The sequence below is a fragment of the Oncorhynchus keta genome, chromosome 4 (genome assembly GCF_023373465.1).
Source record: "Oncorhynchus keta strain PuntledgeMale-10-30-2019 chromosome 4, Oket_V2, whole genome shotgun sequence".
NCBI classification, from domain to species: domain Eukaryota; kingdom Metazoa; phylum Chordata; class Actinopteri; order Salmoniformes; family Salmonidae; genus Oncorhynchus; species Oncorhynchus keta.
The window spans coordinates 70,597,582-70,625,359 of NC_068424.1; the positions used below are offsets into that span (position 1 = coordinate 70,597,582).

General features: G+C 44.2%; 1 protein-coding gene across 1 annotated transcript in view; it reads left to right on the forward strand.

Annotated features, from left to right (window-relative positions):
- LOC118384058 (cytoplasmic FMR1-interacting protein 2) overlaps nt 1-27,778 on the forward strand; it is a 55,096-nt gene that overhangs the window by 404 nt on the left and 26,914 nt on the right. The window contains exons 2-4 of the mRNA XM_052514483.1: nt 23,834-23,983; nt 24,091-24,180; nt 24,873-24,950. Coding sequence (XP_052370443.1) covers nt 23,867-23,983; nt 24,091-24,180; nt 24,873-24,950 — 285 coding nt within the window. The 5' untranslated portion in view covers nt 23,834-23,866. The remainder of the gene's footprint in view (nt 1-23,833; nt 23,984-24,090; nt 24,181-24,872; nt 24,951-27,778) is intronic.

Here is a 27,778-nt window from a genome sequence, read left to right on the forward strand (position 1 = left end):
CACTTATTCCGTGATGTGAATGAACCCCCCCGTTATTTCAGGCAGTGTATTGATAGCGTCATACTACGAGAGATGGGTGGGGTGGCAGAGGCTATAAGACAAAATGAGTTTTCTTAATTTTTACATGAAAATACTACGGGAGATATGAATATCACACACTACATTTGATTGTCTTAATAAAACATACAACATTTATACAATAGTTATTTTATAGGTAAATGTTCCAATAGATATATTGGCTACAGCTAGTGGAGGTTAGCTATTTAACGTGTGCTCTACCCGTAGACTAAATTCCTTATAGTTTAGATTTGTTTTAATCATACACTGAACAAAAATATCAACGCAATATGTAAAGTGCTGGTCCCATGAGCTGAAATAAAAGATCCCAGAAATGTACCATATACACAAAAAGCTTATTTCTCTCAGATTTTGTCACACATTTTTTACATCTCTGTTAGTGATCATTTTATCCTTTGTCAATATAATCCATCCACCTGACAGGTGTGGCACATCAAGAAGCTGATTAAACAGCATGATCATTACACAGGTGCACCTTGTGTTTGTGACACTACGATTACACAACAAGCAACAACAATGTCAACTGGATTCTGGTGCTACATGCAACGTAATGAGCTACAAAGACAAAATCAATCTGGCACCTGACACACATCTATTGCCCAGCGATACTAGACTAAAGCTCTACTCAGGAGAGCTAATGAGCTCTATGGGCACCTTTGAGACCGAATGTGTTATTCGGGGACGCAAACACAAGCTGGAGTTTGAGATTGTAAAAACCAGTCAACATCCTCTCCTCTCAGGCTCTACATGTGAACGCCTGGGACTGATGCAGTTCACTGTACCAAATGACCTGCACATTGTGGATCATGTCCAGCATGGACCCCTGTCCAAAGAACAACTACTTAGCAGATATGACGATGTATTCAACATGCCCGTGTAACGGATGTGAAACGGCTAGCTTAGTTAGTGGTGCGCGCTAAATAGCGTTTCAATCGGTTAGGTCACTTGCTCTGAGACCTTGAAGTAGTAGTTCCACTTGCTCTGCAAGGGCTGCGGCTTTTGTGGAGCGATGGGTAACGATGCTTCGAGGGTGACTGTTGTCGATGTGTGCAGAGGGTCCCTGGTTCACGCCCGGGTATGGGCGAGGGGGACGGACGTAAAGTTATTCTGTTACATTGATGCTGTTGACCCCTGAATCTGTGCCTGGGGAGGTACACTTTGAAGTGGATGAGAGCATCACTCCAGTCCAGTGTGCTCCTCGCAATGTGCCCATTGCAATGAAAGTGGCTGTGAAGGCCCAGCTGGGCAAGTATGAGGCCGATGGCCACATGACATCTGTGACTGAACCAACTGACTGGGTTAGCAATATGGTCATAGTGAAAAAAACAGAGAAGCTGAGGGTCTGCATCGACCCAAAGCATCTGAACCAAGCACTGAAACGATCCCACTACATCATGCCGACACTAGAGGATGTCCTCTATAAGCTTCCCAAGGCCAGGATTTTCACCTTGGTGGATGCCCGAGATGCATTCCTTCAATGCAAGCTGGATGAAGAAAGCAGCCTCATGACCACAAACCACTTCTGGACCCCCTGGGGTCGGAAACGCTGGCTCAAGCTCCCGTTTGGTGTCTCGGTGGCGCCTGAGATATACCAACGTAAGCAGCACGAGTTACTGTCTGGGCTCAAGGGCATTGAACCCATCGCAGATGATGTCCTGATCGTAGGCTGTGGTGACACAGACGAAGAAGCAGTACGCGACCACGATGTGAAGCTCCTGGCACTGATGGAGCGCTGCCGATCAGTTAAGCTTCGCCTTGGCCTTAAGAAGCTGCAGTTCAAGGTGAAAGACGTCCACTTCCATGGCCACATTCTCTCGGCAAAAGGCCTGAAGCCGGACCCAGACAAGGTCAGAGCGATCCTCGACATGCCAAACCCGTCTGATGCAAAAGGAGTACAGCGTCTCATCGGCTTTGCAAACTATCTTGCAAAGTTCATGCCACACCTATCAGCAGTCTGTGAGCCTCTGCGCCCGTTGCTGGACAAAGACACACCATGGCACTGGCTACCCAAGCACGAGGCCTCAGTGCAGGAGATGAAATCTCTGGCTTCATCCATGCCAGTGTTGCGCTACTACGATGTCATGAAGCCTGTCACAATCCAGAGCGACTCCAGCCAAAGGGGACTTGGATGCTGCCTTATGCAGGAAGGCCAGCCCGTTACGTTTGCCTCGAGAGCGCTCACCCCCACCGAACAAAACTACGCACAAATTGAGAAAGAGTGCCTCAGCATCGTCTTCTCCTGCCAGCGATTCCATCACTACTTATATGGGCGAGACCTGGTCATCGCTGAAACTGACCACAAACCACTCATTGCCATATTCAGTAAACCTCTCCTCAACGCGCCCAAGAGGCTTCAAAGCATGCTCCTGACTCTGCAAAACTACAGCCTGAAGGTCACACTGAGCAGGGCAACAACACAATGTACAGGCAGAGGCACTGTCTATCAGCGGCAGGCCATCTGTTCGCTACAGCAGGAACAACAAGATGTTCAACAGATCAATCAATCTGTGACTTAAACGTCACAGATCACCGCCTAGCCCAGATAAGGCAACACACTGACAAGGACGAATGCCTACAGTCACTGAAGTCCATGGCTCTCGCAGGTTGGCCATACCTGAAAGAGAAGACACCTTTCACAGTGAGAGAATACTGGACCTTTCGAGATGAGATCAGCGTGCAAAATGGCATCTTGTTCAGAGGTCAGAAGGTCATTATTCCCAAATCACTACGTCCAGAGATGCTTACCCGCATACACTCCAGTCACGTTGGAGGTGATGCATGCTACCGCCAGGCTCGTGAAACATTATACTGGCCAAACATGCAAGCAGAAATTAAAAGACTTTGTCAGCAACTGTACCACATGCAACAAGTACGCTCATGAACAGCAAAAGGAAACCATGATGTCACACGAACTGCCCACAGGGGCCTGGCAAATCGTCAGCATGGACTTTTTCAGCCACAGACAAAAGGACTATCTTCTCATCGTTGATCACTACTCTGACTTTTGGGAAATTGAACTGCTCCCTGACTTGTCTGCAGAGACGGTCATAAAGCGCTGCAAGGCGCAGTTTGCAAGGCAAGGTCAGCCTGACAAGGTAATTCACTGCACAGTTCAAGCGTTTCGCCTCAGAATGGGAGTTTGACCACGTGACCTCCTCTCCAAGACACCCAAAAGCAAATGGCAAGGCAGAATCAGCTGTCAAGATTGCAAAAAACCTGTTAAGCAGGGCCTTGCGCGACAGCAACGACCCATGGAAAGCGATCTTAGTGGAGGAACACACCCACTGAAAACATGGACAGCAGCCCAGCACAACGCCTTCTGTCCAGACGTCTGAAGACTACCATCCCCGTAGCTAACAAGCTACTTGAGCCCTGCGTCATGGTTTGCGTCACGGACAAACTGCGTCACAGAAAGCAGCTCGCTAAGTGCTTCTACGACCGGACTGCTCGGGACCTACCAGAGCTGGAGGTGGATGGAACCGCTGCCGGGAGACCACACAGGACTTTGGAGGCTGGGCACATGCCTGCAGAGAGTTGCACCACGTTCTTACCTGGTGGATGTTGGTGGCTCCCTCTATCGTCGCAATCGGGTGGATCTGCGCGTAGCAGAGCAGACAAACCAGAACACGCCATACACTCACCTAGATGAGCTGGATCACAGTCCAGGCCCAAGGGTAAGGGGTGCAGAATTGAGACATGGGCCAACTGAAGGTGAGGCTTCTACCCCACCAAGCTCTCCATCTCGTGCCCCTAATCCTACCCCTGTCAGAGCCAATACTTACTCACAGGTGGGTCGGCTGTGCAAGCCACCGGACAGGCTTACTCTGTAAGCAAGGGACTGTTAACTTGCCCTCGGTTAATTAAAATCTATATTAGTTCTTAAATAATTAAATTGAAATTAAAAAAGGAAAATGACAACTGAAGTAAAAAAAAAAATGTAATGCTTTTTCTATTGTTATGACTTGCCCTCTATTGTTAAGAATTTAATGTTATGCCTTTATGTTTGCACTTTCTATTGAAAAGGATGATGTTACGGAGTCTAGTTGATAGGTAATCGACTAGCCGGACTGTTCCCCGGACTCCAGTGGTTGCTATTCGTACAATGCACAAACAAGGCTATTGAACCTGACATTGGTGTCTGTCGTTATTCCTTTATCTAACATATCATACTGAAAAATTGGGGACAAAGAAAGGCCACTAAAATGTTCTGTTTTGTCACACAACGCAATGCCACAGATGTCTCAAGTTTTGAGGGAGCATGCAATTGGCTTGCTGACTGCAGGAATGTCCACCAGAGCTGTTGCCAGAGAATGTAATGATAATTTGTCTATCATAAACCACCTCCAACATCGTTTTAAAGGGGGGGGGGGGTAATAAAGCCCTTTTGTGGGGAAAACCTCATTCTGATTGGCTGGGCCTGGCTCCCAAGTGGGTTGCCTACACCCTCCCAGGCCCACCCATGGCTGTGCCCCTGCCCAGTTATGTGAAATGTATTTCTATTGACTGACTTCCTTATGTGAACTGTAACTCAGCATAGTATTTGAAATTGTTGCACGTTGCGTTTTTACATTTTTGTTCAGAATATATTTTCTAATAGGACTTTTAAGTGGGCTATCAGCAATTTGTTACAATGTTTTCGTTAAGCATCACCTCATTGACAAAAGGCAGGTTTACAATGTAGACAAATGTTCATTGTACGACGCGTCCTTCCAACCCAGGCCCATGATGCTGTTCTAGCCAAATGCACGGATGGCAGGTTCACCGTCTTCCATTATGTAGCCTATCGATTCTCTAACCTCAAATTCATGTTTTTTTCCCCACCTCTCAAGTAATTAATAACCATTTTACTAGTACAGTTGATTTTCTTGTGTCAAAAATGCAGAACATATTTTTTATGTAACATACTCCCCATCTTCACAACAACTTTGTCATTATGACTTGACCATGGTAAATGACCATCCAATGTTATACCTAGAAGTTTAGCTCAACTTTATCAATGGTCACACCCTTTATGTACAACTCCAGTTTAGGTCTTAGAGAATGTTTTGAACCAAATACAATGAATTTAGTTTTAAATGTATTTAATACCAGTTTATTATTAATCACCTTCGAATACTGACTGTAACTCCTTATTTACAATTTCAGTGAGCTCACTGGCTTTGGGTGCTGGCATGTAGAATATGGATTGATCCATGTACATAGCCATTCTACCTTTTGTGTAAGACCAGTAGCAAATCAAATAGCTAAGAGTAACGGCCCAAGGCAACTGCCCTGAGGGACACCGCACTGTACATATGTGACCCATTTCAGGAAACTAGGCATATGTTGTGGGTCACTACTTCACAGGAGAACCGTTTGAACATAAACTTTTTAAAATCAAAATACGTTTTTTGGCAGAAATGCCTTCTCGAACATGTGAACTTTCATGTGCCTTAATACCAAACTTGTATGCCATCTGTAAATACAAATTGCGAGCCTAGTTGGTTTAGCCACAGAAAAGTTAGCAACCTTCCCGCTAGCCATGATTGGCAGAGATAATGAGTGGGCTGGACATGCCGAGAGATGAGTTTGGATTGGTCTGCCATATAGCATGGTTCTGTCTATTTGAGTGGTCAGTATGTTTAGGTAAACCTGTCTAACGTGGCTTTTAAAATGTTTTTTTTAATGTATATATTTTTTTACACGTATCGCATAGTAAAACTGCCTAAGTGTTTCTCTCCACTTTCTGGAGGACCGAATATTGAAGTCAGTGGAATTAGAGTATGGTAGCTAAGGAGATGGATGGTCTCCGGATTACATCTTCGAACTAAGGACAACCATGGCATCCAACAGGAGACACATCCATCCATGAATGATAGTCTCGCTAGCTACATTTTCAGATTACATTTACATTTACATTTAAGTCATTTAGCAGACGCTCTTATCCAGAGCGACTTACAAATTGGTGCATTCACCTTATGACATCCAGTGGAACAGCCACTTTACAATAGTGCATCTAAATCTTTTAGGGGGGTGAGTAGGATTACTTTATCCTATCCTAGGTATTCCTTAAAGAGGTGGGGTTTCAGGTGTCTCCGGAAGGTGGTGATTGACTCCGCTGTCCTGGCGTCGTGAGGGAGTTTGTTCCACCATTGGGGGGCCAGAGCAGCGAACAGTTTTGACTGGGCTGAGCGGGAACTGTACTTCCTCAGTGGTAGGGTAATTTAAGATAATATAATACATGTTTCTAAATTTGACAGAAAGTGGTTTCATTTCAAGTTAAAGTGTACTATTAGCTAGCTAACATTATCTTTCTGGCTCGCTAGCTGACTCTGTGTATTATCTTATTATTCGTATCTCAGAGCCATTTGCTTGGCTAGCTATAAACTGTTAGCTAGCTAACATTGAATCCAGTTGGTTAGCTACCTGCAGATTCATGCAGGCTAGTAACTCCATGAGTTGGGATTGTTAACCATTTTGTATGCGTTTTTAAATTCAGTCTGGTCATCTACTCTGATTTCACTCTCCGCTGAGTGTGAGTGTGCCAGAGCGCAGAATAACTGATGAGTATGGCCGGTGTCAGTAAACGTCTGCAAAAAACGCTCTGGATAACATCAAAATAGCCTAACCAGCTCTGCTAGGGTGAGTAAAATGGTCAGAGTGGTGTGTTCTCTCATTTGTCTGGAAGTAGCTAACAAGCAAGCCAATGTTACCCTGGTGCTTGACTGCCGTTGAGAGGTCAGAACATTCGGATCAACCCTACTCATCAGCCAAAGCGCACTGACCGCTCCGAGAGCGAAACGCTCTGAATTTACAAACGGACAATCTGACAGCACAGTTGCAGTTACCAACACTCTGGATAACATAACAGCCTAACCAGCTCTGATAGGGCGAGTAATGTTCCGTGAGCAGTTCTCTCATTTGTCTGGAAGTAGCTAGTTAGCTTGGGTGCTTGACTGCTGTTGTTACTACAGAACACTCGAATCAAACCTTCAAGAGATGGGTGGGGCTAAAGCTTAAGAGTGTGTGAACGATGCTGAATGGGGGCAGACAAGGAAGGGCTCTCCAGTAGTGGTACCAAAACATTCAACGGCCATTTTCTCAAAAGTGAGTTTACAAGTTTATCAACTTTCCTAGCAGAATTATTTTCCCATTGTTTCTTAACTGTAGTGTATGATATACCATTTTGTAGCTTTGAGTCTCTACTTTTATGTAATGTAAAAAACCCTATTTAAAATGTTGCTACATTAGACCAATTTGAGCAGGTCGGTCACATATCGGATGTTAGAGAAGCTTCCATTGAAGAACACACTCTGGGTTCTATTGGATAAATAACACTCCAACCATGTGATAACAATGTATGATCAATAACATCAAAGACTGCACTGAAATCTGACAATACAGCTCCAACTGTCATCTTATTATCTATTTCTTTTAACCAATCATCTGTCATCTGAGTCAGTACAGTTTTTTATTTTTTTTATTTTACCTTTATTTTACTAGGCAAGTCAGTTAAGAACAAATTCTTATTTTCAATGACGGCCTAGGAACAGTGGGTTTACTGCCTGTTCAGGGGCAGAACGACAGATTTGTACCTTGTCAGCTCGGGAATTTGAACTTGCAACCTTTCGGTTACTCGTCCAACGCTCTAACCACGTTGAGTGCCCTTCTCTATATTATTATATGCATGCTGAAAGTCTGCAGTTCATTTATACTCTGAAAAATAGCATTGTATTTGGTCAAACACAATCCTCTCCATCAGTTTACTAAGAACAAGCAGCAAACTGATTGGGAGGCTGTTAGAGCAAGCAACATGTGCTTTACTATTTTTAGACAGTGGAATTACTTTAGCTTCCTTCTACGCCTGTGGGGGGGACACACTTATTTTGTATCACATTAGGCCCAACCTTTGGCACTTTGGGTTTCCTTGTTATTGCCAAAATGCTGTCATCTTCACATTTTAGATTGTAAATAGTGTTCACACATTCAGTTACATTATCATTTTCTGTCCTTCATAAAAAAATTCCTTATTGCTGGGAGCCAAATTCTTCACCCACAGTCACTCTAGTAATCCTCAAATACTTTAAGTACTTGATAGTTAAATGCTTTGTCCGGCACACTGAGAAGATCCTACATTCGTCCTAATTTCTCTTAACTGTTTGGCTAGAAATTAGACTGGGTTTGGTTGAATGCGGAAGACACATTTCAGTTTAACGCGTTCAGTTGTGCAACTGACAAGGTCTCCCTTTCCCCTTATGGTCACTACAGCCAATGGAAACTGATATTGCTTTGGATTAAAGCAATGCAGCTTTAGCGAAGATATGATCAATGCAAGTAGATGTGACAAATCCAACACTATTGGTAAAAAATATACCTTTCTGTTATCACACACATTATCAAGCATTGCACACTTATTATCTAAATACTGACTGTTTGCACTGAGCAGTACACTAAACAGCGCTGTTAGCACTTATAAGCTCTGTTAGCACTTATAAGCACTGTTAGCACATAGAAGCTCTGTTAGCACATAGAAGCACTGTTAGCACGTAGAAGCACTGTTAGCACATAGAAGCTCTGTTAGCACATAGAAGCACTGTTAGCACGTAGAAGCACTGTTAGCACGTAGAAGCACTGTTAGCACATAGAAGCACTGTTAGCACGTAGAAGCTCTGTTAGCACATAGAAGCACTGTTAGCACGTAGAAGCACTGTTAGCACGTAGAAGCACTGTTAGCACATAGAAGCACTGTTAGCACATAGAAGCACTGTTAGCACGTAGAAGCTCTGTTAGCACATAGAAGCACTGTTAGCACGTAGAAGCACTGTTAGCACATAGAAGCACTGTTAGCACATAGAAGCACTGTTTGCACATAGAAGCACTGTTAGCACATAGAAGCACTGTTAGCACATAGAAGCTCTGTTAGCACATAGAAGCACTGTTAGCACATAGAAGCTCTGTTAGCACATAGAAGCACTGTTAGCACATAGAAGCACTGTTAGCACATAGAAGCACTGTTAGCACATAGAAGCTCTGTTAGCACATAGAAGCACTGTTAGCACGTAGAAGCACTGTTAGCACGTAGAAGCACTGATAGAAGCACTGTTAGCACATAGAAGCACTGTTAGCACGTAGAAGCACTGTTAGCACGTAGAAGCACTGTTAGCACGTAGAAGCGCTGTTAGCACGTAGAAGCGCTGTTAGCACTGTTAGCACGTAGAAGCACGTAGAAGCACTGTTAGCACGTAGAAGCACTGTTAGCACGTAGAAGCACTGTTAGCACATAGAAGCACTGTTAGCACGTAGAAGCACGTAGAAGCACTGTTAGCACGTAGAAGCACTGTTAGCACGTAGAAGCACTGTTAGCACATAGAAGCACTGTTAGCACGTAGAAGCACGTAGAAGCACTGTTAGCACGTAGAAGCACTGTTAGCACGTAGAAGCACTGTTAGCACGTAGAAGCACTGTTAGCACGTAGAAGCTCTGTTAGCACGTAGAAGCTCTGTTAGCACGTAGAAGCGCTGTTAGCACGTAGAAGCACTGTTAGCACATGTTGGCCTATAGCAGCACCCCAAAGGTTTAGACGAGTCAGGTGAACTTGCAACCACAACACTTCAACACATTGTTTTACGTTACAGCCTAATTCTAAAACGGATAAATAAAAAACATCAGCAATCTACACAAAAGACCCCATAATGACAAAGCGAAAACAGTTTTTGTAAATTTATTTAAAATAAAAACAGATACATTATTTACATAAGTGTTCAGATCCTCTGCTATGAGACTCAAAATTGAGCTCAGGTGCATTTTGTTTCCATTTATCATCTTTGAGATGTTTCAACAACTTGATTGGAGTCCACCTGTGGTAAATTAAATTGATTTGGAAATTATTTGGAAAGGCACATGCCTGTAAGGTCCCACAGTTGACAGTGCATGTAAGAACAAAAACCAAGCCATGAGGTTGTAGGAATTGATCGTAGAGATCCGAGACAGGATTGTGTCGAGGAAGAGACCTGGGGAAGGGAACCTAAAAATTTCTGCAGCATTGAAGGTCCCCAAGAAAATTGGAACCAGCAGGACTCTTCCTTGAGCTGACCGCCCGGCCAAGCTGAGCAATTGGGGGAGAAGGATCTCTCTGTATTTTGCTCCGTTCATCTTTCCTTCAATCATGACTAGTGTCTCAGTCCCTACCGCTAAAAAACATCACCACAGCATGATGCTGCTACCACCATGCTTCACCATAGGGATGGTGCCAGGTTTCCTCCAGACGTGACGCTTGGCATTCAGGCCAAAGAGTTCAATCTTGGTTTTATCAGACCAGAGAATCTTGTTTCTCATCGTCTGAGAGTCCTTTAGGTGCTTTTTGATCAACTCCAAGCGGGCTGTCATGTGCCTTTTTACTGAGGAGTGGCTACCATCTGGCCACTCTACCATATAGGCCTGATTGGTGGAGTGCTGCAGAGATGGTTGTCCTTCTGGAAGGTTCTCCCATCTCCGCCGATTGCTCAGTTTGGCTTGGCGGCCAGCTCTAGGAAGATTCTTGGTGTTTCCAAACTTCTTCCATTTAAGAATAATGGAGGCCACTGTGTTCTCGGGGACCTTCAATGCCGCAGACATGTTTTGGTACCCTTCCCCAGATCTGTCCTTCGAAAGAATCCTGTCTCTGAGCTCTACGTACAATTTATTTGACCTCATAATGCTTGGTTTTTTGTTCTGACATACTGTCAACTGTGGGACCTTATATAGACCGGTGTGTGCCTTTCTAAATCATGTCTAATCCATTGAATTTACCACAGTTGGACACCAACCAAGTTGTAGAAACATCTCAAGGATGATTGATGGAAACAGGATGCACCTGAGCTCAATTTCTAGTCTCATAGCAAAGAGTCTGAATACTTATGTAAATAAGCTATTTCTGTTCTTTATTTTTAATACATTTGCAAACATTTCTAAAAACCTGTTTTCGTTTTCTCATAATGAGGTATTGTGTGTAGATTGATAAGGACATTTTTTTCATTTAATCCATTTTAGAATAAGGCTGTAACGTAACAAAATGTGGAAAAACGGAAGGGGTCTGAATACTTTCAGAATGCGCTGTATATTAATATGTACTAGCCCTTTCCTTGGTAGCTTATTGGAGATGGACAGAATAAGTGTGTGTGTGTGTGTGAGTGTGTGATGTTGGGCTGAAGCTACTGAAAGATGAAGGAATGTGTCCGTATTTCATTAACCAATTGTGTGGGTAGCCATTACACTTGCTGCGGGCTGACATCATCATTGTGTTAATATAGATGCTATCTGACCCCCTGTTTCTAGTCCTATTGGTTTATTCCCTCTCAATTCTTGAACGATTAAGTGATAAACTGAGCACCGATTCATTGGTGATTGCATGGCCAGTTATCAATAACCACCACCTTGAATCCCAACCACAGATGGTAGTCTACACACTACACTACCACTACCTTGAGTTTATTGAAGCCCGAGGAAAGGGACCTACTAGGCAACATTCCTTGGCCCTCTCTTTTCTCTGAATCTGTCACCAGGTTGGGTCATGTGACCTCCCAAATGTATTTTTCTCAGGAATATTTGTGAGGTGTGTAGAATGTAGAATGTATGCACACATGACTGTAAGTCGCTTTGGATAAAAGCGTCTGCTAAATGGCATATATTATTATTATTATATTATTGTTATTAGTTGGTTGGAATGTAGATTTGTGACATCATGAGGGAGTTACTGTTGTAGTGCGAGGATGGTTGTGTGCCCCCCCCACACACACAGTCCAAACCATCATCTCTCCCTGAATATGAATTCCTCTGTCTGTGTTCCACTATGTCACTCATAAAGTGTGTGTGTGTGTGTGCGCACGCATGTGCCTCGTGCGCTCAGTATGAGGCGAGGATGGTAGAAAATTCTGAGAATGCCCCGAGGGAAACCCATTGAGTTGTGACCCGGACGTGACACACTTTCTCTCTCTCTCTCCTTTCTTTCTTGCTATCATACTTCCTTTTTGCCTCTCAAATGTGCTTTATTTGCATGATATCTAAACTTGACTCTCAACCGCAGTCATAAATGCATATCACAAAGAAATACAAATAAATGAATGCCCACATCTCTCTACTCTCACTGCTCTTTTTGACCAGGGGTGTCAAACTCATTCCATGAATGGCCTAGTGTCTGCAGGTTTTTCATTATTCCTTTCAATTAAGACCTAGACCTAAACCAGGTGAGGGGAGTTCTTTTTTATTTTTTTATTTCACCTTTATTTAACCAGGTAGGCTAGTTGAGAACAAGTTCTCATTTGCAACTGCGACCTGGCCAAGATAAAGCATAGCAGTGTGAACAGACAACACAGAGTTACACATGGAGTAAACAATTAACAAGTCAATAACACAGTAGAAAAAAAGGGGAGTCTATATACAATGTGTGCAAAAGGCATGAGGAGGTAGGGGAATAATTACAATATTGCAGATTAACACTGGAGTGATAAATGATCAGATGATCATGTACAGGTGGAGATATTGGTGTGCAAAAGAGCAGAAAAGTAAATAAATAAAAACTGTGGGGATGAGGTAGGTGAAAATGGGTGGGCTATTTACCAATAGATTATGTACAGATGCAGCGATCGGTTAGCTGCTCAGATAGCTGATGTTTGAAGTTGGTGAGGGAGATGAAAGTCTCCAACTTCAGCGATTTTTGCAATTCGTTCCAGTCACAGGCAGCAGAGTACTGGAACGAAAGGCGGCCGAATGAGGTGTTGGCTTTAGGGATGATCAGTGAGATACACCTGCTGGAGCGCGTGCTACGGATGGGTGTTGCCATCGTGACCAGTGAACTGAGATAAGGCGGAGCTTTACCTAGCATTTACTGTTTAGTAACCTTAATTCATCAATTAATGTCAAGTGAGGAGCGAATACTCGCAGACAGTCCACCCTCTACGAGTTTGACACGTGCCCTAGACGAGCTTCTCATCCTGTATAGCAGGGGTCCCCAAACTTTTTCCTGTGAGGGCCACATAACTTTTCCCTTCTCTGATGGGGGGCCGGTGTCAGTTTGTAACAGAAAAAGTGTGACGATCGTAGGGGAGCTTAAAAAATGTATTGTTTTCCAGAAAGCCACACATAACCAAATAACCCTTTCCAGGTTCTTTACAGAAAAAAAGTCAGGAAACAAATAATAACACTATTAATGAAATAAATAATAACTAAATAACCCTCTCTGAGTTCTTCACAGAAAAAACAGGAAATAAATAACTAAATAACTCTCTCTGGGTTCTTCATAGAAAAAAAAGCCATGGAACATTAACTTTCTGTCGTGCCATGCACAATCTTAACAGATAAAAGTTCAGCTCAGTTGTCAGAGCAGAATCTCTCTGACACATATGAGCAGTCTCTTAAAGTTCTTGTGTTCCTTCCTTATAATCCTTTTGTAGGTTCCAGTAGGCTTGTAGACACTGCTGTTTGCAGCTCTCTCTCATCAACTTCCCTGTGAAAACCACAAAAGAAGCAGGTCGAGAAACTGAACTAAGTGATACAGCACCTACACGGCACAATACATTTCACTACCAGTATGGTTGTAAAGATGGATTTTATCCCAGTAGATTTTATTATGATTATATTTGTTTATGCTCAGAATGACTCATTCAAGTCAGAAAAGTGAGCTTACCTATGTATGTTCATCAGTGTGAACTGTGGGCCTGCATCTGGCTGGTGAGAAGTTGAATATCAGGTTCCATTCTAGTTACAGCCAGTCTCAAGCACTGATGCAAATGTTCATCTGTCAATCTTGATCTCATCGGGGTTTTCAGCAGTTTCATGCGAGAAAAGGTTTTCTCGCAGATATACGTGCTTCCAAAAACTGTGGACATTTTCATTGCGTGTTTCTTGATGTTTGTATATGTGTCGTTTGGGAGGGCGGCATAGAAGTCAATGAGACTGTTGGGCTTGAATGCGTCTTTCAGAACATCACAGTTCTGTAACTCAGCCAACTCAAACTGATATGAAGGCTGGGCTTCATCAATGTCGGCAACAAAGGGGTTCTGAAAAAGACGGATTTCTTTTGCATGAACATGTAGTTCACTGAATCGCACACCGATCTCCGCCTTCATCATTTCCAGTGCTTCCACGCACTTTTCAGCTGGGAACGGGACCGCTGGGTTCTCTGTCGACAGGTTTTGGGTAGCAGGAAGATGGACGAAGTTGCGCTTTTTCACTTGTTCCAAAAGCAGCGCTAATTTCACCTCAAATGCTTTTATGTGTGAATACATGTCGCAAATGAGTTTCCCCTCGCCTTGTAGCTGCAAGTTAAGGCTGTTAAGTATTTCTGTCACGTCTGTTAAAAATGCGAGGTGCCATTTCCATTCTGGGTCGATCAGCTCTGGGACCGTTTTGTCTTTTAAATGAAGAAATGCGTTAATTTCGGGTAGCAGCTCGCATCTTTCTTCTCGGGACACACCTCCTCCGCGACAGCATCCATACATTTCTTAACAAACTCTCCGTCAGTGAAAGGCTTACCGCTTCTTGCTATCAGTTTAGCAACCCGAAAGCTGGCCCGAACGGATGCCTGGTTCAGCTGAGCTTGGCGTACAAATGTATTCTGCTGAGATAGTAGTCCACTTTTTAGCTTTGAGAGTTTGTCTGCTCGTATTTGGCCTTGCAAGCTATCGTACTTGTCTTTGTGACGGGATTCATAGTGTCGGCGAAGATTGTATTCTTTGAATACCGCCACCGTCTCTTGACAGATGAGACAAACAGCCTTTTCTTTGCATTGAACAAAAAAATAATCGTTGTCCACTGCAGGTTAAATACCCTGCATTCTGAATCAATTGTTCTCTTACCTAACCTTTTCGCCATTATTCCGTTCTCTCTTTGACAGGGCCGGGCCTAGGATTTTTTTTCTGGAGGCCAAATAGGAAAAAAATTCGATAGCGTCTCTGGTATTGTTCAGAGGGCCGGGCCAAATGTGCTGACGGGCCGTAGTTTGGTGACCACTGCTGTATAGGGTTGGAGATGATGATAAGGAATGGCTTGGATAGAGATATCTATCTCACTCCTCCTCCTACACTCAGCCCCCTCCTCCCCCATCCTCCGTCTACAGTCACTCCTCCTCCGTCTACAGTCACTACTCCTACACCCAGCCCCTCTCCTCCTCCATCTAGTCACTCCTCATCCTACACTCAGCCCCCTCCTTCCCCATCCTCCGTCTACAGTCACTACTCCTACACCCAGCCCCTCTCCTCCTCCATCTAGTCACTCCTCATCCTACACTCAGCCCCCTCCTCCCCCATCCTCCGTCTACAGTCACTCCTCCTCCGTCTACAGTCACTACTCCTACACCCAGCCCCTCTCCTCCTCCATCTAGTCACTCCTCATCCTACACTCAGCCCCCTCCTTCCCCATCCTCCGTCTACAGTCACTACTCCTACACCCAGCCCCTCTCCTCCTCCATCTAGTCACTCCTCAGCCCACTCCTCCTCCGTCTACAGTCACTCCTCCTACACCCAGCCCCACTCCTCCTCCGTCTACAGTCACTCCTCCTACACCCAGCCCCTCTCCTCCTCCGTCTACAGTCACTACTCCTACACCCAGCCCCTCTCCTCCTCCGTCTACAGTCACTACTCCTACACCCAGCCCCTCTCCTCCTCCGTCTACAGTCACTCCTCCTACACCCAGCCCCTCTCCTCCTCCGTCTACAGTCACTCCTCCTACACCCAGCCCCTCTCCTCCTCCGTCTACAGTCACTACTCCTACACCCAGCCCCTCTCCTCCTCCGTCTACAGTCACTCCTCCTACACCCAGCCCCTCTCCTCCTCCGTCTACAGTCACTCCTCCTACACCCAGCCCCTCTCCTCCTCCGTCTACAGTCACTCCTCCTACACCCAGCCCCTCTCCTCCTCCGTCTACAGTCACTCCTCCTACACCCAGCCCCTCTCCTCCTCCGTCTACAGTCACTCCTCCTACACCCAGCCCCTCTCCTCCTCCGTCTACAGTCACTACTCCTACACCCAGCCCCTCTCTCCTCCTCCGTCTACAGTCACTACTCCTACACCCAGCCCCTCTCCTCCTCCGTCTACAGTCACTCCTCCTACACCCAGCCCCTCTCCTCCTCCGTCTACAGTCACTCCTCCTACACCCAGCCCCTCTCCTCCTCCGTCTACAGTCACTCCTCCTACACCCAGCCCCTCTCCTCCTCCGTCTACAGTCACTCCTCCTACACCCAGCCCCTCTCCTCCTCCGTCTACAGTCACTCCTCCTACACCCAGCCCCTCTCCTCCTCCGTCTACAGTCACTCCTCCTACACCCAGCCCCTCTCCTCCTCCGTCTACAGTCACTCCTCCTACACCCAGCCCCTCTCCTCCTCCGTCTACAGTCACTCCTCCTACACCCAGCCCCTCTCCTCCTCCGTCTACAGTCACTCCTCCTACACCCAGCCCCTCTCCTCCTCCGTCTACAGTCACTCCTCCTACACCCAGCCCCTCTCCTCCTCCGTCTACAGTCACTCCTCCTACACCCAGCCCCTCTCCTCCTCCGTCTACAGTCACTCCTCCTACACCCAGCCCCTCTCCTCCTCCGTCTACAGTCACTCCTCCTACACCCAGCCCCTCTCCTCCTCCGTCTACAGTCACTCCTCCTACACCCAGCCCCTCTCCTCCTCCGTCTACAGTCACTCCTCCTACACCCAGCCCCCCTCCTCCTCCGTCTACAGTCACTCCTCCTACACCCAGCCCCTCTCCTCCTCCGTCTACAGTCACTCCTCCTACACCCAGCCCCTCTCCTCCTCCGTCTACAGTCACTCCTCCTACACCCAGCCCCTCTCCTCCTCCGTCTACAGTCACTCCTCCTACACCCAGCCCCCCTCCTCCTCCGTCTACAGTCACTCCTCCTACACCCAGCCCCCCTCCTCCTCCGTCTACAGTCACTCCTCCTACACTCAGTCCCCCTCCTCCTCCGTCTACAGTCACTCCTCCTACACTCAGTCCCCCTCCTCCTCCGTCTACAGTCACTCATCCTACACTCAGTCCCCCTCCTCCTCCGTCTACAGTCACCATTCCTCCTGTCTAGTCACTCCTCCTCCTACACTCAGTCCCCCTCCTCCGCCGTCTAGTCACTCCTCCTACACTCCCCCTCCTCCCGTCTACAGTCACTCCTGCTCCTACACTCAGTCCCCTTCCTCCCTTCCCACTCCCCTCCTCCTCTGTCTAGTCACTCCTCCTACACCCAGTCACCCTCCTCCCCCACCTACTCTTATTTTCTCTCCCACTACATGACACAGATTGCCAATCTGTGAGTAATTGAGATTTCCACATAATCTATCAATTAGGACTGACCTCAATTATTCGACTTGTCGTTAGGCTGTTTGTCGACCAAGATTTATTTAGTTGAGCATTAGCATATATACTGTGCCAGTCAAAATTTGGACACACCTACTCATTCAAGGGTTTTTCTTTATTCTTACTATTTTCTACATTGTGGAATAATAGTGAAGATCATCAAAAACATTAAATAACAACATATGGAATCATATAGTAACCATAAAATTGTTAAACAAATCAAAATATATTTTATATTTGAGATTCTTCAAAGTAACCACCCTTTTCCTTGATGACAGCTTTGCACACTCTTGGCATTCTCTCAACCAGATTTTTGAGGTAGTCACCTGGAATGCATTTAATTTAACAGGTGCGCCTTGTTAAGTTAATTTGTGGAATTTCTTTCCTTAAAACGTTTGAGCCAATCAGTTGTGTTGTGACAAGATAGTAGAGGTCGACCGATTAATCGGAATGGCCGATTTAATTAGGGCCGATTTTCAAGTTTTCATAACAATCGGAAATCGGTATTTTTGGACAGAGATTATTTTTATTTTTTATTATTATTTATTTTTTAACACCTTAACTGCTTTGTTCAGGGGCAGAACGACAGATTTTTACCTTGTCAGCTCGGGGATTCATTTTTTGCAACCTTCTGGTTACTATTCCAACGCTCTAACCGTCTACCTTACATTGTACTCCACGAGGAGCCTGCGTGGCAGGCTGACTATCTGTTACACGACGGCAGCAAGAAGCCAAGGTAAGTTGCTAGTTCGCATTAAACGTATCTTATAAAAAACAATCAATCTTAACGTAATCACTAGTTAACTACACATGGTTGATATTACCAGTTTATCTAGCGTGTCCTGCGTTGCATATAAACGGGTTGATTTAAAACGGGTGATGATTTAGTATTGTCGTTGCACCAAACCTAACCATAAACATCAATACCTTTTTTTTTTAAATCAATACACAAGTGTGTGTGTATATATATATATATTACTTTTTTTTAACCCCCTTTTTCTCCCCAATTTCGTGGTATCCAATTGTTAGTAGCTACTAACTTGTCTCATCGCTACAACTCCTATACGGGCTCGGGAGAGACGAAGGTCGAAGGTCATGCGTCCTCCGATACACAACCCAAGCCGCACTGCTTCTTAACACAGCGGGCATCCAACCTGGAAGCCAGCCGCACCAATATGTCGGAGGAAACACTGTGCACCTGGTGACCTTGGTTAGCGTGCACTGCGCACGGCCCGCCACAGGAGTCGCTGGTGCGCGATGAGACAAGGATATCCCTACCGACCAAGCCCTCCCTAACCCGGACGATGCTAGGCCAATTGTGCGTCGCCCCACGGACCTCCCGGTTGTGACAGAGCCTGGGCGCGAACCAAATTGAACATGTTTCATTATTTATTTGAGGCTAAATTGATTTTGATGTATTCTATTAAATTAAAATAAGTGTTCATTCAGAATTGTTGTAATTGTCATTATTATTATTTTTATAATATTTTTTTATTTTTTTATTGGCCGATTTAAATCGGTATCGGCTTTTTTTGGTCCTCCAATAATCGGTATCGGTATCAGCATTGAAAAATCATAATCGGTCGACCTCTCCAAGATAGGTGTGGTTTACGGAAGATAGCCCTATTTGGTAATAGACCAAGTTCATATTATGGCATGAACAACTCAAATAAGCAAAGAGAAACATCAGTCCATCATTACTTTAAGCCATGAAGGTCAGTCAATCCGGATAATTTCGAGAACTTTGAAAGTTTCTTCAAGTGCAGTCTCAAAAACCATCAAGCACTATGATGAAACTGGCTCTCATGAGGACCGCCACAGGAAAGGAAGACCCAGAGTTACCTCTGCAGAGGATTAAGTCATTAGAGTTACCAGCCTCAGAAATTGCAGCCCAAATAAATGCTTCACAGAGTTCAAGTAACACACATCTCAAAATCAACTGTTGAGAAGAGAATCACTGCAAAGAAAGCAATACTAAAGGACACCAATAAGAAGAAGAGAGCAATGGACTCTAGACGGGTGGAAATCTGTCTTTTGGTCTGATGAGTACAAATGTGATATTTTTGGTTCCAACCACCGTGTCTTTGTGAGATGCAGAGTAGGTGAACTGATGATCTCCTTATGTGTGGTTCCCACCGTGAAGCGGTGGTGTGATGAGGTTGAGGTGTGATGGTGTAGAGGTGCTTTGCTGGTGACACTGTCGATGATTTATTTAGAATTCAAGACACACTTAACCAGCATGGTTTGCGCTTAGTGTGACTATCATTTGTTTTTCAATAGGACAATGACCCAACACACCTCCAGGCTGTGTAAGGGCTATTTGACCAAAAAAGAGAGTGATGGAGTGCTGCATCAGATGACCTGACCTCCACAATTATCTGACCTCAACCCAATTGAGATAGTTTGGGAGGAGTTGAGTCAAGGAAAAGCAACCAAAAAGTGCTCAGCATATGTGGGAACTCCAAGACTGTTGGAAAATAATTCTAGGCGAATCTGGTTGAGAATGCCAAGAGTATGCAAATATGTCAAGGCAAAGGGTGACCACTTTGAAGAATATCAAATATATTTGATTTGTTTAACACTTTTTTGTTTTCTACATAATTCCTTAAGTTATTTAATTTTAGTTTAGTTTTGATGTCTTCACTATTATTCTACAATGTAGAAAATATTAAAAATAAAGAAAAACCCTTGAATGAGTAGGTGTGTCCAAACTTTTGACTGGTACTTATGTATGTATGTATGTATGTATGTATGTATGTATGTATGTATGTATGTATGTATGTATGTATGTATGTATGTATGTATGTATGTATGTATGTATGTATGTATGTATGTATGTGTATATGTGTATATGTGTATATGTATGTATATGTGTATATATAATATATATGTATATATAATATATATTTTTATGGCACACGAGGCACCAATGTGTCGGAGGATACAGCGTCCAACTGGGGACCGGGGTCAGCCCTTAGGCACCCAGCCAAACCCTCCCCTAACCTGGATAATGATGTGCCAATTGTGCGCCGTCTTATGGGACTCCGGGAATGAACCCGGATCTGTAGTAATGCCTCTAGCACTACGATCCAGTGCCTTAGACTGCTGCGCCACTCGGGAGGCCCTATGGAATATTTTTATAACCCTCAGAAAACTGGACACATTAATGTTATTGTAACTTCCCATGAAACGTATCTAGAACATTTTAATATTGTATTTTCTGATAACATGGCAACCATGGTTTGGTGGAACATTGATGTAATATTCTCCCTCAGAAGATTCTGAGAACATTGTAACCATGTTCTAGAGAAGTTCGGCATGACACTAACTTTAACACAAACATGCTAAAAATGTTCTCAGAAGGTTTTTGCGAACATAGAACGTTCTCTTTACTAACAGAAAACGTGACACTCAAACATTACGGGTAACATTACAAAAACGTTCTCTCCCTAGAATTGTTAGCTGGGCTCTTCACCCCTCACCCCCCTTTGTCTCCCTTACTGCTCCTTCTTCTGGCTGGAGGAAATTAAGACGATTTTTATCAGGCTTGTCAATCAGGTCAGACTTAAAAACACTCCAGAGATGCACATGATGTAGAGGCTAAGCCCCGGGCCAGACACAGTGTGTCGTCCAAAATGGCACCCTATTTCCTATATAGTGCACTATGTAGGGAATAGGGTGACATTTGGGACATAGACACACTGTTCCTGCTCAGACCCAGACTGGCTGTAAGGATCTATGGTCTTCTTGACAATCCAGGTATACAAGGCTTCTGTGTGCAAGAGAGCAATAGTGTAGTCGATTGATTGATGTGCCTTTCAGCAGTGCTGTTTGGTAAGCTATAGGTGGGCCTTTCAGTAGTGCTGTTTGGTAAGCTATAGGTGGGCCTTTCAGTAGTGCTGTTTGGTAAGCTATAGGTGGGCCTTTCAGTAGTGCTGTTTGGTAAGCTATAGGTGGGCCTTTCAGTAGTGCTGTTTGGTAAGCTATAGGTGGGCCTTTCAGTAGTGCTGTTTGGTAAGCTATAGGTGGGCCTTTCAGTAGTGCTGTTTGGTAAAGCTATAGGTGGGCTTTTCAGTAGTGCTGTTTGGTAAAGCTATAGGTGGGCCGCTGTTTGGTAAAGCTATAGGTGGGCCTTTCAGTAGTGCTGTTTGGTAAAGCTATAGGTGGGCCTTTCAGTAGTGCTGTTTGGTAAGCTATAGGTGGGCCTTTCAGTAGTGCTGTTTGGTAAGCTATAGGTGGGCCTTTCAGTAGTGCTGTTTGGTAAGCTATAGGTGGGCCTTTCAGTAGTGCTGTTTGGTAAGCTATAGGTGGGCCTTTCAGTAGTGCTGTTTGGTAAAGCTATAGGTGGGCCTTTCAGTAGTGCTGTTTGGTAAGCTATAGGTGGGCCTTTCAGTAGTGCTGTTTGGTAAAGCTATAGGTGGGCCTTTCAGTAGTGCTGTTTGGTAAAGCTATAGGTGGGCCTTTCAGTAGTGCTGTTTGGTAAAGCTATAGGTGGGCCTTTCAGTAGTGCTGTTTGGTAAGCTATAGGTGGGCCTTTCAGTAGTGCTGTTTGGTAAGCTCTAGGTGGGCCTTTCAGTAGTGCTGTTTGGTAAGCTATAGGTGGGCCTTTCAGTAGTGCTGTTTGGTAAGCTATAGGTGGGCCTTTCAGTAGTGCTGTTTGGTAAGCTATAGGTGGGCCTTTCAGTAGTGCTGTTTGGTAAGCTATAGGTGGGCCTTTCAGTAGTGCTGTTTGGTAAGCTATAGGTGGGCCTTTCAGTAGTGCTGTTTGGTAAGCTATAGGTGGGCTTTTCAGTAGTGCTGTTTGGTAAGCTATAGGTGGGCCTTTCAGTAGTGCTGTTTGGTAAGCTCTAGGTGGGCCTTTCAGTAGTGCTGTTTGGTAAGCTATAGGTGGGCCTTTCAGTAGTGCTGTTTGGTAAGCTATAGGTGGGCCTTTCAGTAGTGCTGTTTGGTAAGCTATAGGTGGGCCTTTCAGTAGTGCTGTTTGGTAAGCTATAGGTGGGCCTTTCAGTAGTGCTGTTTGGTAAGCTCTAGGTGGGCCTTTCAGTAGTGCTGTTTGGTAAGCTATAGGTGGGCCTTTCAGTAGTGCTGTTTGGTAAGCTATAGGTGGGCCTTTCAGTAGTGCTGTTTGGTAAGCTATAGGTGGGCCTTTCAGTAGTGCTGTTTGGTAAGCTATAGGTGGGCCTTTCAGTAGTGCTGTTTGGTAAGCTATAGGTGGGCCTTTCAGTAGTGCTGTTTGGTAAGCTATATGTGGGCCTTTCAGTAGTGCTGTTTGGTAAGCTATAGGTGGGCCTTTCAGTAGTGCTGTTTGGTAAGCTATAGGTGGGCCTTTCAGTAGTGCTGTTTGGTAAGCTATAGGTGGGCCTTTCAGTAGTGCTGTTTGGTAAGCTATAGGTGGGCCTTTCAGTAGTGCTGTTTGGTAAGCTATAGGTGGGCCTTTCAGTAGTGCTGTTTGGTAAGCTATAGGTGGGCCTTTCAGTAGTGCTGTTTGGTAAGCTATAGGTGGGCCTTTCAGTAGTGCTGTTTGGTAAGCTATAGGTGGGCCTTTCAGTAGTGCTGTTTGGTAAGCTATAGGTGGGCCTTTCAGTAGTGCTGTTTGGTAAGCTCTAGGTGGGCCTTTCAGTAGTGCTGTTTGGTAAGCTATAGGTGGGCCTTTCAGTAGTGCTGTTTGGTAAGCTCTAGGTGGGCCTTTCAGTAGTGCTGTTTGGTAAGCTCTAGGTGGGCCTTTCAGTAGTGCTGTTTGGTAAGCTCTAGGTGGGCCTTTCAGTAGTGCTGTTTGGTAAGCTCTAGGTGGGCCTTTCAGCAGTGCTGTTTGGTAAGCTCTAGGTGGGCCTTTCAGTAGTGCTGTTTGGTAAGCTATAGGTGGGCCTTTCAGCACCATTTTTGTCAATCTTCAATCAAGTGTTAATGACCTACCTATCTGTCTGCATGTGAATTAGCCTACTCAGCAGTTTGATTCCAGTGCAGAGCAGACAGAACATGTATACCATCATGTATACCAGTGTGCTACGTAACATTCAGCAGTATCATGTCTGAACGACAATTAAACACAGGCAATTTACCGCTCCTCCTCGCTCTCTCTCTCTCGCTCTCAAGAATGACAGCGTTGTCTAGCATTACAACATGTCTTGTTCTCACTATTGTCTTTTCATGGTGTCACAAAGGCTGTTTGTCTGATGACATTTATCTGCCAGTTGTAAAAGGGAAACATGCCATGCCCAGTGCCCACACTGTGTGGAGAGACAGGGAAGCACACACACAGACGTACAGATTGTAGACAGACAGATAGACAGACAGGTGCATAGAGGAAATGAGTGAATACCAGCCAATGTATGACAGTTCTCCTGGTGGAAGGAATCTATACTGTTTTTGATTGGGATTTGTCCTCTTTTTTTCTTTCTTTCTTTTACTGAGAGTTTGTGGTTTGCTTCTCTCTCTGTCTCGCTTTCTGTCAGACTGGCCGGTTGTGTGAGTGACCTCTTGTAGCCATGACGACCCACGTGACCCTGGAGGATGCTCTGTCTAATGTTGATCTGTTGGAGGAGCTGCCCCTCCCTGACCAGCAGCCCTGCATCGAACCTCCACCTTCATCCATCATGTACCAGGTACACACACACACACACACACACACACACACACACACACACACACATACATACCTGAGATTTCTAATTAATTGCAAGAGTATTAAACTCTTTCTTGTTCTCTCTAGGCTAATTTCGACACAAACTTTGAGGACAGGAATGCGTTTGTGACGGGGATAGCTCGCTATATCGAGCAGGCTACTGTCCACTCTAGCATGGTGAGGAAGCAACCTGGAGGGATTGGTTTGGAACGGGTATTGGAGTTGGGCCTCTGTGCTTTGTGGATACTTTAGTTTTTCAATGGGAACAGTTAGGGAATGGTTCTCAGAGCCTTTTCATCATTATTCTCAACTCTTGGCTAACATACACACACATTCACACATTCACACACCCACCACAAAAGAGCCTTGTGTTTGGGTGTTTTATTGTCATTTCTGCACTAAGGGTTTGGCCTTGTTAGCGGTTTCTGTTGACACGCACACACACTCACACACACACACATACATACACACTGAGGGATGAATCAGGCAGTCACTAGGCTAGACCTCTTCCTGAATGTAATGAATAGGGAGTGTGATTTGACTGACAGAAGAGGAAACTGTCTCTTAAATAAACTTTTAAATCAGGAAGTTCCATTCAGATAAATTATCTATTTTCCAACAGAGACCCGAGGTTACTCATTTGTCTAGAGAAGTGTATTTCACACTAGAGAATATTCACCGTAGTGAATGCAAGTGTGATGAGATATTACACAGAAAGCATTTTATAACAGACTATTTTAATAACAATTTTATGTTTGAAACATACTTGTGAAGATGAATCAAGAAAATATGCATATGTTTTGGTGCATTCATCATAGGATGGTCTGTGTTGTATGTCTAATGCGTATAACCCTGTTCTCCCTCACCAGAATGAGATGCTGGAGGAGGGCCATGAGTACGCTGTCATGCTCTACACCTGGAGAAGCTGCTCAAGAGCTATACCACAGGTAACGTTCTCTCTCTTTCTCTCTCTGTCACTGTCTCTCTCTTTATCTCTCTCTGCTCACTTTCACACAATCACAAGATAGTGAAAGCATATACAAAGAAAAGGCACTCTGCAATAGGCTTGGGCGGTATCCCAAAGAGAATGCTAACGAGCATGTTGCCAACGTTTTATACAGTCTCTGACATAAACTATTTGCAGATCAGATATCCCAGCTCATAAAAGTATACTAGTAACTAAGAAATGCTACTCAGTTTGCTGAACACACAAAACAAATATAAGACAGCAAGGCCCTTGATCCAGAAGGGGATTCTCTGCTGTTACCAAGCGATGCTTGATTTTGGAAGAAGCTATCCACTTAGCTACTAAATTAGCAAACTAAATGCACAACTACAGAGCATTTAGCATATTTTAGGCTGTTAACTTAATAGTTATAAGATTTCTAGCTGGCAAACATTTAGTTGTGAATTCCATACTAGAGCTAGATTACCATGGCGTGTGCTGGACAACATTGATTGACTCAAAAGGCTCTGGTCACTCAAGGTTGTGTGCTTGTAAACAAACACCACGTGACTGGGGACTACCGGTAAGCTTCATCATGAAAAATGATGTGAAATGAAGAACACAACATATTGCACAAGTTGACTGCAGGTATTTACATAAAAAGTACTTACAAATATTCAAATGTATTAACAAACTAAAAATGTATTGCAAAACCATCCCGTGGCTATTTCCAAGTACTCCGGTATATTTTATACCGCCCAAGCCTCCTCTGCAATGAGAAGGGTAGAAGGGTGTTCTTTCAATAACCCTTGACTTCACCACACGTTCCTCAGCTGTCTTTTTCTCATTAGAACAGTTCAACCCTAAACATGCAAATTAGACTATTTTTACCATGTCACTCACCACTCTACAACCACAGTCTACTTTACTGCCAAAATAAAGGAAACACTTAAAAATGCTGGGCATGTCATTATTTTATTCTGTCTCTCACTGTTCAAATAAACCATTACAATTATAGATGGATCATTTCTTTGTCAATGGGCAAACGTACAAAATCAGCAGGGGATCAAATACTTTTCCCCCTCACTGTATCTTATAGGGATATACAATACCAGTCAAAAGTTTGGACACACGTATTCATTCAAGGGTTTTTCTTAGTTTAAAAAAATATATTTTCTACATTGTAGAATAACAGACATAAAAACTATGAAATAACACATATGGAATTATGTAGAAACCAAAAAAGTGTTAAACAAATAAAAATATATTTGAGATTCTTCAAAGGAGCCACCCTTTTAACTTGATGACAGCTTTGCACACTCTTGGCATTCTCTCAACCAGCTTCGAGGTAGTCACCTGGAATGCGTTTAAATTAACAGGTGTGCCTTGTTAATTTGTGGAATTTCTTTCCTTCTTAATGTGTTTGAGCCATTCAGTTGTGTTGTGACACGGTAGTGGTGGTGTGCAGAAGATAGCCCTATTTGGTAAAAGACCAAGTCCATATTATGGTTAGAACAGCTCAAATAGGCAAAGAGAAACATGATGGTCAGTCAATCCAGAAAATTTAAAGAACTTTGAAAGTTTCTTCAAGTGCAAGTCGCAAAAACCATCAAGTGCTGTGATGAAACTGGCTTTCATGAGGCTCGCCACAGGAAAGGAAGACCCAGAGTTACCTCTGCTGCAGAGGATAAAGTCATTGGAGTTACCAGCCTCAGAAATTGCGGCCCAAATAAATGCTTCACAGAGTTCAAGTAACACACATCTCAACATCAACTGTTCAGAATAGAATTGCTGCAAAGAAACCACTACTAAAGGACACCAATAAGAAGAGACTTGCTTGGGCCAAGAAACACAAGCAATAGAAAGCATTCAAGCCCCTTGACTTTTGTCACATTTTGTTACGTTACAGCTTTGTTTTTTTCCTCATCAATCTACACACAATACCTCATAATTAAAAAGCAAAAACAGGTTTTCAGAAATGTTTGCTAATTTATAAAAAAATAAACGGAAATTACATTTACATAAGTATTCAGACCCTTTACTCTGTTGAAGCACCTTTGGCAGTGATCATAGCCTAGAGTCTTCTTGGGTATGACGCTGCAACTTGGCACACCTGGATTCTCCCATTCTTCTCTGCAGATCTTCTCAAGCTCTGTCAGGTTGGATGGGGAGAGTTGCTGCACAGCTATTTTCAGGTCTCTCCAGAGATGTTCGATGGGGTTCAAGTCCAGGCTCTGGCTGGGCCAATCAAGGACATTCAGGAACTTGTCCCGAAGCCACTCCTGCGTTGTCTTGGCTGTGTGCTTAGGGTTGTTGTACTGTTGGAAGGTGAACCTTCACCCCAGTCTGAGGTCCTGAGCGCTCTGGAGCAGGTTTTCATCAAGGCTCTCGCTATACTTTTCTCCGTTCATCTTTCCCTTGATCTTGACTAGTCTCCCAGTTCCTGCCGCTGAAAAACATCCTCATGTTGGTACCCTTCCCCTGATCTGTGCCTCAACACAATCCTGTCTCTGAAGTTTACAGACATTTCCTTCAAACTTATGGCTTGGTTTTTTGCTCTGACATGCACTGTCAACTGTGGGACCTTATGTAGACAGGTGTGTGCCTTTCCAAATCATCTCCAATCAATTTAATTTACCACTGTCAGAGTCTATCTAGAAGATAGCGAAGGAGTCAGGACACAGGTAAGAGCAAAAAACACTATTTCCTCAATCCAAGAACGGAACAAATATCACGTTACAAAACAGGACTCGAATTCCAACACACAAAAGACAATCACGCACAAAACAGAAAGGGAAACCAGAGGGTTAAATAAGGAACATAATTATG